Source organism: Episyrphus balteatus, chromosome 1, assembly GCF_945859705.1.
Source record: "Episyrphus balteatus chromosome 1, idEpiBalt1.1, whole genome shotgun sequence".
In the NCBI taxonomy this organism is placed as follows: Eukaryota; Metazoa; Arthropoda; class Insecta; order Diptera; family Syrphidae; genus Episyrphus; species Episyrphus balteatus.
Genome location: NC_079134.1, coordinates 92,388,675 through 92,399,725, shown reverse-complemented (window position 1 = coordinate 92,399,725; position 11,051 = coordinate 92,388,675). Strand labels below are relative to the sequence as shown.

At 36.2% G+C, this 11,051-nt stretch overlaps 1 protein-coding gene across 1 annotated transcript; it reads left to right on the top strand.

Annotated features, from left to right (window-relative positions):
* Positions 1–6,187: 6,187 nt before the first annotated feature.
* On the top strand, positions 6,188–10,208 carry LOC129908525 (uncharacterized). Its single transcript, XM_055985097.1, has 3 exons — positions 6,188–7,288; positions 7,355–7,645; positions 9,822–10,208. The coding sequence occupies exons 1-3, from the start codon at positions 6,188–6,190 to the stop codon at positions 10,206–10,208; spliced, it is 1,779 nt and encodes a 592-aa protein (XP_055841072.1).
* Positions 10,209–11,051: the final 843 nt, after the last annotated feature.

The following is an 11,051-nucleotide window of genomic DNA, read 5'->3' as shown; positions in this document are numbered from 1 at the left end:
TGTACTTTGTTGACAGACTAACGTGTTCATTGGACAAAACATTTTTCCATGTAGCGTTTATGAGTTTCTGGCAAGTTTTAGTTTTTTCTTCAAAATGTGTTTTGAAATCAAGTGTTGTATTAAGCTTTACTCCCAAATATGTATATTCTCTCACAACATCAAGACGGTTAGTTCCCAAGAACCAATTATAGTTTTGTGTTGAGCTACCCCGATTATTTCTTGAGAAAACCATTACCTTCGATTTATCGGTGTTAATGATAAGTCCCCACTTCTCACAGAATGAAACCAGGCGGTTTAACATCAGTTGTAGATTTTGCGGAGTTTCAGACAAAACTACCAAATCATCGGCGTACAAAAGAACATTAACGATGGTGCCTGCAATTCTGATTCCACCAGGTAGTTCGGTCACAACATCGTTTATAAAAAGTGCAAATAACAATGCACTAAGTGGGCATCCCTGCTTCACACCACTATCTGTTTCAAACCAATCCGATATATTGTTTCCATCCCAAACAGCAGCATTAGTTCCACAATACATTTCTTTGATGATCTGAATGAATTTGGTAGAGAGTCCGATTTGCGATAACTTGTACAAAAGCGCGTTTCTATTAATGAGATCGAAAGCCGCCTTAAAATCTACAAAAAGTGCGTACACCTTTTTGTTTCTCGCTTGAAAACCTTTCACTATTGCAGTTAGACTAAAAATGTGGTCGATAGTCGAGTAGTTTTTTCTAAATCCTGCCTGTAGCTCGGTCATGGTGTTGTTTTCATCAATCCATTTTTCAAATCTAGCGACTAGAACTCCACAAAAGAGTTTGCCAATGGTGTTCATAAACGATATGCCACGGTAGTTTTCGGCTTTATCTAAAGCTCCTTTTTTGTGTATGGGAAAAATTACTGAGTTTTTAAAAGATTTTGGTACAATAGAGTTCGAAAAAATGTTGTCATACAGTTTTTTGAGGTGCATGAGAAATACTGGTGTAGCATTTTTAAAAAATTCGTACGGGATACCATCTTCTCCCAGTGCCTTTCCATTTTTTGATTTTCTCAAAACATTTTCAATTTCCACCAAAGAGATTTCACAATCCAGAATATCATCGACGACAAGAGGTTCGGCAGTTAAAAAGGTTATGTTTCTTTGATCACGAAGTAGAGTTTGAAAGTACAGTGATAGATGTGCTGCAGAAACGCCTGTACCTATTTTAAATTTAGAACCATTTATCTCTTTTGTTGCTTTCCAGAATTCTTTTGAGTTTTTAATACTTGCAAGTTGAATAGCTTTGTTGTTTTCCCAGTTGATTTTCTTCACACGACACATATTTTTGTAAGAGGTGTTTGCCTCAGCGTACCATTTCTTTAAAACTTCGGAATCTGTTTCTCTCCATGCGTGTAATAGAGCAAAGGATTTCTTACGGAACTTCGAGCATTCGGAGTCAAACCACTTTTGCTTGTAAAATTTTTCTGCAGTTGCCATTTGGATTGAAGAAGAACTTCTAATGCATGATATTACTTGCGACGAGTATTCTTCTACCGACTCTGTGTTCAACACCGTATTTGAAAAAAAGTTGTCTATAGCTTGATGGTATATGCTTATTTTTTGTATTTTCCAGTTCATTCTTGGGAGCAAATTAAGTGTTTTTTCGTTTCTTTTAACATTATTATTCCATTCAATAACTATAGGTAAATGATCGGAATAAGTTTTTGTTTGAACTTCAAACTTGGTTATAAGATCTACCCAGTCGTTATTGACTGCACAATAGTCTATCACAGATTTGCCTTGACCTCCAATGAAAGTATAATGACCTTCTCGATCCCCTTCGGTACAACCATTTAGAATACATAAATCATAGATTTGAAGAATATCAAGAAGTTTTGTTCCATTTTGATTGTAGACGGTATCTTTGGATGTGCGGTTGTTATAAATATTGGTAGGGTTTGTTTCTTGTAAGACAGTAGTTGTCGTCTGCATATTTCCTATCCTTGCGTTTAAATCTCCAATTACCATTACGTTTTTGCTCGATAAGTGAAATAGTACATTATTTAATTCTTCAGCATCTTCGATCCAATTATTACAGTTGATATAAAAAGGTACTATAAACATATTATTCTGTAGTAAATGTTTAACGACAGTATATCCACATATGTCGACAAAGTCGTATGTATTTAAGAGTGAAGTTCGGATCCCAAAAAGATTTCCGCCGCTTGCCCGTCCTTTCTTAGCTGTACGTGTTGCTGCTACCCAATGTAATTTATATTGACTAAAGTAGTTTGTAAATTTGATAATATTTTCCTGAGTTATATGTGTCTCGAATAAAAAAAAGATTTGAAAACTTTGTACATATTTAAAAAAAATCTACATATAATAATTTATTATTTAAACCTGATATATTATAAGATAAAATATTTTGTAAACTAATAATACTTGAGCTGACGGTTTTTTCATATCAATGCTGAATACTACTAATTCTACTACTTTCTGCTCCGTTCGAAGAAGTTGCCATCCCTGATGTTATTTCGCTACTTGCTTGTTGGCTGTTTGGCATCAATGTCAGTTTGACAGCTTCGAAATTCAGTTCTCCAAACATTTTCATTAGCACCTGTTCTCCATCATTATTGTTGTGTATTAATTTATTGTTATTTGTTAAATAAAATATATCCTTTCCAATAACTAAAGCATTGTTTTTTAATAAAATTGGTGCATTGGGTTGTTTAGATTTAATAACCTTTCTATAACTCAACAGAATCCGTCGTTTGTGCTGTAGTTGTTTGGTTAGGTCGCGTTGGATATAAAAACTTGTGCCTTTTAACTTTGTTGCATTTTTAAGCATTCTCGTTGCCAAGGAACTTGAGCCAGTGGATAATTTCAATTAAGTTATGGATTGATTTTCGCTTAATTTTATAGCTGGTGGTATTTCGTGTTTTTCCTGTGTACCAAGCAAAAGGTCAACTATGCCATCTACTGTTTTTTGCACGTCAATGTCGTTTTTAGGGATGGTTAGAATGACATTACTTGCCTTTAGTTCCCGGCTTTGTAATTCTAGTTCCATTTCTAAATTATTGCAACGGGCTTCAATATGTTGGACTTTTGTGGTTAACTCTTCATTTTGTTTTTTTAATGCGGTTATCTCAGATGTCAAGGTTTGGAGGTCATCCTTTGTGGCAAGGTTAACGAGCCTTGTTGTAATCTTTGAATCGATTGAACCATCAATGATTGATTTTATTTTAATTAAATCTGAATCAGAAATTGGCATTTTTGTTGAGGATTTAAATATTTTTGCGGCTGGTTTTGAATTTTCTTCTGAGCTAGATAGATTCGAGTCTTTAGGTGGCGTTTGACAGCTCTTTCTTTTCTTATCGCTCATAGGACTTAACAAAATTTTGAAGCACTCAAATATTTGGGGTTTTTCTTAAATTTTTAAGATTTACCTGGTGTAAGTGTATTTATCAATGAAATTGAATTGAAAAAAATGTATTTTTTGTTTTTATTTTTCAAAAAAAGAGATAAATTTGTATTTGATTTTAAATAGAGCAAAAATAATCACAACCGTTTACTTGCACAGCGTTGCCAACTTAATATATTGTCTAAAAATCGAAAAAAATTACGAAATTTAAAATATATTTATACATATGCTGTATTTTTTGCTTTTTTTTTTTGTTTTTGCTGGTTTGTTTTGGTTATCACCGAGTTTAAAACGTCAAAATGGTATGTGTAAAAAGCAAGAGAAGACAAGTGCAAATGTTCGAACTTCCAAATTCGGAATTTCGCTCATCTGTCAGTACCAAAAGAACAAAAGAAAATAAAAAAAAAATATCTCCTAAACCGGGTGAAGACCAAAACAAACCAAATTTTTTAAAGGACGCGCGCAGTTTTAAAGAGCTGTTTTTTGTAAACAAAAAACTCATACAAATCGATTTCAAGTGTTTTTTTGGTAATAACGTTCTACTATAACTTAATTTAGTGTCTAAAAATCGAAAAAATTGCGGAATTTAAAATATATTTCTTGCTGTACTTTTTGCTTTTTTTGTTTTGTTGGTTTGTTTTTGCTGGTTTGTTTTGGTTTTCGTCGAGTTTAAAACGTCAAAATGGTAACTGTAAAAAGAAAGAGAAGACAAGGACAAATGTTCGAACTTCCCTATTACAGCTCAACGTACGCACCCTTCCGACTATTAAGGCTTAACTACATACACCACTTTTTGAAAAAGTACAAAAGTGAAAATTTTTTTTTCTGGCTAGCGCATTTTTTTTGTGAAAAAGAGTATACAAATTGTTTTTGAGACAAAAAAAATAAGCTTTTGATTTAATTTTCCAGCCCGAAAAACTATTTAAAACTGCGTTTGAAAATTTTCACTTTTGTACTTTTTGAGCCAATGTAGTTAAGGTTTTATAGTTGGGCCTTAAATGTTTTTCGAGGTCTTTTTTGTTTATTTCTTATGGAAATTACATTGAATTAAAATCGAAAAAAAAATCTATACCATTTTGAGGTTTCCGCTTAAAGTGGTAGATGGCGTGGAAAGCTATTTCCCAAGTGCCCTTCAAGCAAGAAAACGGAGTTCAGAAAAGAGACACTCTGACCTCCGACCGAGAAAAACGGGGTTGCACTCACACACTTGCAACTTTTTGTGTATGAACACTGTCATCAAGCCGCTTTTTCATTTTTAAAATTTTCATTTAAAACACTTTGCTTTATTTTACTATAAAATACTCTCATATTTTCATCTCTATTTCTTTGACTTTTTGTTTCCTACTTTTTAAATTTTTTCAAAATTATTTTCATTGTTGTTTTAAATTTCAAATTGAATTTACCAAGACGCATTAATTTAAAAAAAAAGAAAATTTATTATTGATTGTTCATCGTTTTACCAATTTGTAAGTTCTTTTAATATTGAGTTGAAATAATTTAATTAATCTATTTGTAACTTTAATAGAAAATAAAATCGAATAATAACCAGGACAATTACTTGGATTTCTGTTTGTTGTTAATTACGGAATTCAAGGTTTGGGTCGATATTTGTTCTTTGGGATTTTTTCTAAAAGGTGCAATAATATTATTTTATTTTAGATTGCAAAGAATTTTGATTTTTGACAATTTATCATGGCGGATCCTAAACAAAGTTGCTCTTCTCAGAATTGCAATAAAGCGGATGATGATTTTATGGTTAGTTGCGAAAAATGCCATCGTTGGTGGCACTATTCTTGCCATGATTTCGATCCCAATTTGTACGATACGAGTACTCCTTGGTATTGTGAGGAAAGTGACTGCAAAACCAAAGAAAATGCTTGAGATAATTCTGAGACACCAAAAGACTCGAACCAGTCGTCCCCAGACGTATGGAATCAAATGGACACGTTGATGGAAGCTGCTGTAGTCGCTCAAGCGGCAGTTACTCAACGTGACAATGATCTTATGGCCCTACGAGCTGAACTCGAAAACGTTAAGCTTAAGCCATTGTATATATATTTCTATAGTACTATCAATCCATGAAAATACTTTAGCGACATCTTTTGGTAGATCTGCACTTCAATTTTCTGCATAAGGTTCAAACATAAAATAAACTAGCGATCCCAGCGGTGGTGACGCAAAACAGAAAATTCTACTTCATGAGAGTACTATAAGAATATATATACAATGCTTAAGCTATCTGAATCTTTGTCGGTAAGAGCAGTTACTTCCACCCCTGCTATTGTCAAGAATGTTGCTATCTCAGATCAGTGTGGTAATGAACGTTGGGAAATATTAAAGAAAATTCAAGCAAACCATCAATCAATGTTGAACAACGTTTCTCAAACTCCAGAATCTACTCCTATTTTATCATCACCTGAATCAAAAAGAGAAAGTTACCCTGATACTTCAATTCAAGGAAATGATATGGCGAGCCTTCTCACTATTCTCAATCGTAATAACGTTCAGGAACTACCATCATTTTCTGGCGAGAATAGACGTGAATTGCCATATTTTGAAGAAGTATTCAAATCTACAACTATCGAGGAAAAATTCAGTGACAAGGAGAACGTTGCTCGACTCCGTAATGCCTGATTTACAATATTGCGAGACGACGAGACGAGAGCGAGACGTTTTTTCTGAACGTTTTCGATTTAAAAAAAAATTGTTTTAAAATCGTAAGGAAATTCACAATACTGCGATTTCTTATTCAAAAAATTAAATATTCATCGGATGCTGACGCAATTATGAATTCTCTTTGTGTCATTTTCGGTCGATACGATGTCCTCGTTCATGATTTGACAACAGATTTGTTGAATCTTCCAAAACTGTCATCGAAGAGCGATCCGAAGATTCGATTGTGGGCGGTGAAGGTGAATGGTTATGTTGCTGACGTCAGATCCATGAACAGAGAAGAAGATCTTACTAATGGATACGTGATGACCAATCTAGCCTCTAAACTTGGTGCAGGTTTATACCAAGAGTGGCAGAGAAAGAGAGCTGGTATTCACAATGCCAATTTTGTTCAGTTTGCCGAGTTTCTCAATGAGAAAGTTGTTGATTTGCCACCTGATTTGATAAGGCCACTCAGTTCTGGTCATGCTGAATCCAAAAGGAATCAAGCTTCAGCGAAATCATCTCGTCAGGTTTTAACTCACCAAGCACAAACTTCGGACTCTGCTTCTCAACCCGAATTGTGTAAGAAGTGCAATAAAAAACAACGTCCTCTTCATCAGTGTGCTAGTTTTAAAGCAAAGGAGCAAAGACTCTCGTTTGTGAAAGATAATGCAATTTGCTTTACTTGTTTGGATTCTTTGAAACACGACTGGAGAGTTTGTGCTAAGAAGAAAACTTGCGGTACGAGGGGGTGTTCTGGTCGTCATCACCCTTTGTTGCATCAATCAAGAGATTTGGATTCGGTGTTGAGCACAGCTGCTGCACCATTTGTTCCTCAACCGCATATTCACTCTTCACATGTCCGCTCAAATACATCAGTTATGTTCAAAATAGTTCCGATTAGGCTTCATGGTCGAGATAACAGTTTTGTTGACACATTCGCATTTCTTGATGATGGTTCATCTTTGACAATGCTCGAGAAGGATGTGTTTGATGAACTGGGTCTACAAGGTGAACCTGAAGAACTGACTCTGCAATGCACTAAAGGTGTTATACGTTCAGAGAATTCTTTGCGGACCATTCTGGAAGTGTCTGGTGTCAACAAGAAAAAACGTCATTGTTTAAAAAACGTGTATACAGTCAAGGATTTAGACTTTCCTAGTCAATCAATCGATGTATCTTATTTGATGGGTATGTATCCTCATCTCCGTGGACTTCCATTGAAAGATCTTGTAAATGCGAAGCCTAAAATTTTGATTGGACTGGATTAAGCTAATTTCCTTTTGGGTCAAGGACAGCGTCATGGAAAGGATAAAGAACCTTGTGCTGTTCAAACACTTCTTGGTTGGATTGTTTATGGCAATGCAAATTCAACTTCTACTGAAGCTAATGTTTTTTGCACTCATCAAGTATCCAGGCCTACAATGAAATTCTTGTTTCATGACGCAATTAAACAGGATGAAAGTTTACATGATTTAGTCAAGCGACATTTTACTACAGAAGAATTTGGTGTGACGCCCCCAAGGTCAGACTTAGTGAGCCAAGAAGTTCGTCGGGCAATGGATATAATGGAGCGTTCTCTGAAGATGGTGAATCATCAGTACGAAATTGGTCTTCTATGGAACGCTGATAATGTTAAGCTTCCTAGACCGAGAGCCGGGAGCAGATTTCTTGCGTGAGAGGTAACCGATTCATATGAATGTCAGAGGTAGTCTGGGCCATTGTGATGACGAATACCATAGTCTGCCTGCATTTATTAGGGCGTTGTCGAGAAAAAGCGCATCAAACGTACCATTTTTCTGAAAATCGATTTAGTGAGGGTAACCACTTAAAATTTATAGATAACCAACGCCACATACTCACTGATAACAAATATACCAATGGCAGACATTTTAAGTGCGGCCAAACCCCCGGCACACTGTCCCGAAAATGCGTTTTTTTAGCGTTTTTAGACTTTGGGGTAACCACTTAAAATTAATCGCATCCTTTAGCGGTGGACTCCCCGATAACAAAAATACCCATGGCAGACATTTTAAGTGGGGCCAAACCCTCGGCGGACGGTTTCGAAAATGCAGTTTTTCTGAAAACTAATTTATTTAGGGTAACCACTTAAAACTAGTCGAATTCTGTAGCGGTGGACTCCCTGATGACAAAAATACCCATGGCAGACATTTTAAGTGGGATCAAACCCTCGGCAGACGGTTTCGAAAATGCAGTTTTTCTGAAAATTGATTAATTTAGGGTAACCACTTGAAATTAGTAGCATCCTGTAGCGGTGAACTCCCTGACAACAGAAACCCCCATTGCAGACATTTTGAGTTAGGCCAAACCCCCGGCGGACGCTCCCGAAAATGCTGTTTTTCTGAAAATTTATTTATTTTACTTTTTCACATAACTCGCGTATTATTGGACCTAGCAGAAAAAATTGTATAGAAATCTTAAAGATAATTTAATTTCCTACAGAATATCTTAAATAAGTTTTTTTCGATTAAACCTTCGGTTTAAGAGTTAGGGTGGTTTTTTTGAAGTAAGTCAAAGGGTGATTTTCTTATTTTCGTCATATCTCTTTTATTTGAGCTTTTTTAAAAATAAGAATAAGAAAATCACCCTTTGACTTGCTTCAAAAAAACCACCCTAACTCTTAAACCGAAGGTTTAATCGAAAAAACTTATTTAACATATTCTGTAGGAAATTAAATTATCTTTAAGATTTCTATACAATTTTTTCTGCTAGGCCCAATAATACGCGAGTTATGTGAAAAAGTAAAATAAATAAATTTTCAGAGAAAACTGCATTTTCGAGTGAGTCTGCCGGGGGTTTGGCCCCACTCAAAATGTCTGCCATGGGGGTTTTTGTTATCAGGGAGTTCACCGCTACAGGATGCGACTAATTTCAAGTGGTTACCCTAAATTAATCAATTTTCAGAAAAACTGCATTTTCGAAACCGTCTGCCGAGGGTTTGGCCCCACTTAAAATGTCTGCCATGGGTATTTTTGTCATCAGGGAGTCCACCGCTACAGGATTCGACTAGTTTTAAGTGGTTACCCTAAATAAATCAGTTTTCAGAAAAACTGCATTTTCGAAACCGTCTGCCGAGGGTTTCGCCCCACTTAAAATGTCTGCCATGGGTATTTTTGTTATCGAGGAGTCCACCGCTACAGGATGCGATTAATTTTAGGTGGTTACCCCAAAGTCTAAAAACGCCAAAAAAAACGCATTTTCGGGACAGTCTGCCGGGGGTTTGGCCGCACTTAAAATGTCTGCCATTGGTATATTTGTTATCAGTGAGTATGTGGCGTTGGTTATCTATAAATTTTAAGTGGTTACCCTCACTAAATCGAATTTCAAAAAATGGTACTTTTGATGCGCTTTTTCTCTACAACGCCCCAAATAAATGCAAGCAGACTAAGGTATTCGTCATCACAATGACCCAGACCACCTCTGACATTCATATGAATCGGTTACCTCTCACGCAAGAAATCTGCTCTCGGCTCTTAGACTATCCTGACAACTACCTGATGGCTTTCAAGAGACTCGTGGGACTAGAGAAAACCTTGAAAAAGAAACCACACCTTCTGGAGTGGAAAAATAATTACATGCGCCAGAATTGCTTCAGAAGATGAATTGGCAAAAAATTGGCCTCGAATTTGGTATGCTCCAACTTTCATCGTCGAGAATACAAATAAGATTCCAATTAAACCATGATGTATTGCTGATGTAGCTGCAAAGGTTAATGGTGTTTCACTCAACACTTTTCTCTTGAAGGGACCAGACAACCTTGTGCATTTGCATGCTGGTCTTTTTAAATTTCGAGAGAGAGCAATTGCTGTGAATGCTGATGTTAAAGAAATGTTCCATCAGATCAAAATCGTTGAAGAAGACCAGCAATGTCAAAGAATCTTATGGAGAGATGGTGACACTTCAAGAAAACCTACGGTGTACATAATGGAAGTCATGATATTCGGACCCAGATGTTCACCAACATGTGCACAGTTCGTTAAAAATCACCATGCCAATTTGTTTAAAGAAGAATGCCCAAAAGCTTTGGATGGACTTACTAAGAGGACTTACGTCGATGACTACTTCAACAGCCATGACTCAGTCGAAGAAGCAGTTTCAGTCACCAAAGATGCTATTCGTATCTGCAAGTAAATGCATTTTGATCTGGTTTCAGTTCAATCCAACAGCCGTTTATTTCTTGATGAAATGCCTGAGACTAATGTCAATGCCAGACTGGTTAGTATTGATCCAAATGAATGCGAAGGATATGTTGCCAAGGTTTTGGGGATGTTTTGGCATCCATCATTTGATTGTTTCACCTACAAACTTGCTGATGATGATGATTTAAAAGAAATGTTGACAACGAACACTTCTATCACCAAAAGACGTATGCTACGAGCGAATTTTTGATCCTTTGGGAGGAAGGATAATTCTTCAAGAGGTTTTTCGAGAGGGCTTTGACTGGGACGAGCCAGTCTCATCCGATTTGCAATTAAAGTGGATATCTTTCATCAAAGAACTGAAGAATATTGAAAAACTACTAATCCCTCGAAGATATGTCTCGTTTAGTCCTGATGACTGCAAGGTAAGCCTTATTCCTTTTGTTGATGCTTCCGAAAAAGCTTTTGCTGCAGTAGCTTATCTTCGCTTTGAATATAATGGCAAAGTAGAGATTTCACAAGTTATGGCTAAAGCTAAGGTCGCTCCAGTGAAACAACTCTCGGTTCCCCGATTGGAACTACAGGCTGCAGTTCTTGGAGTGCGTCTGGCATCCACAATAAAGGCCTCTCATACAATTAATATTGATGAAGAGATCTATCTATCAGATTCAAATACCGTTTTGTCATGGATTAACTCCACTCACTATAAGTTCCCATCTTTCGTTGCATCCCGAATTGGAGAGATTCTTGATTCAACTTCCTCTCGTCAGTGGTTTCACGTTGGCAGAACTGACAATGTTGCTGACGATGGAACTAAATGGTTTGAAGACTCTAT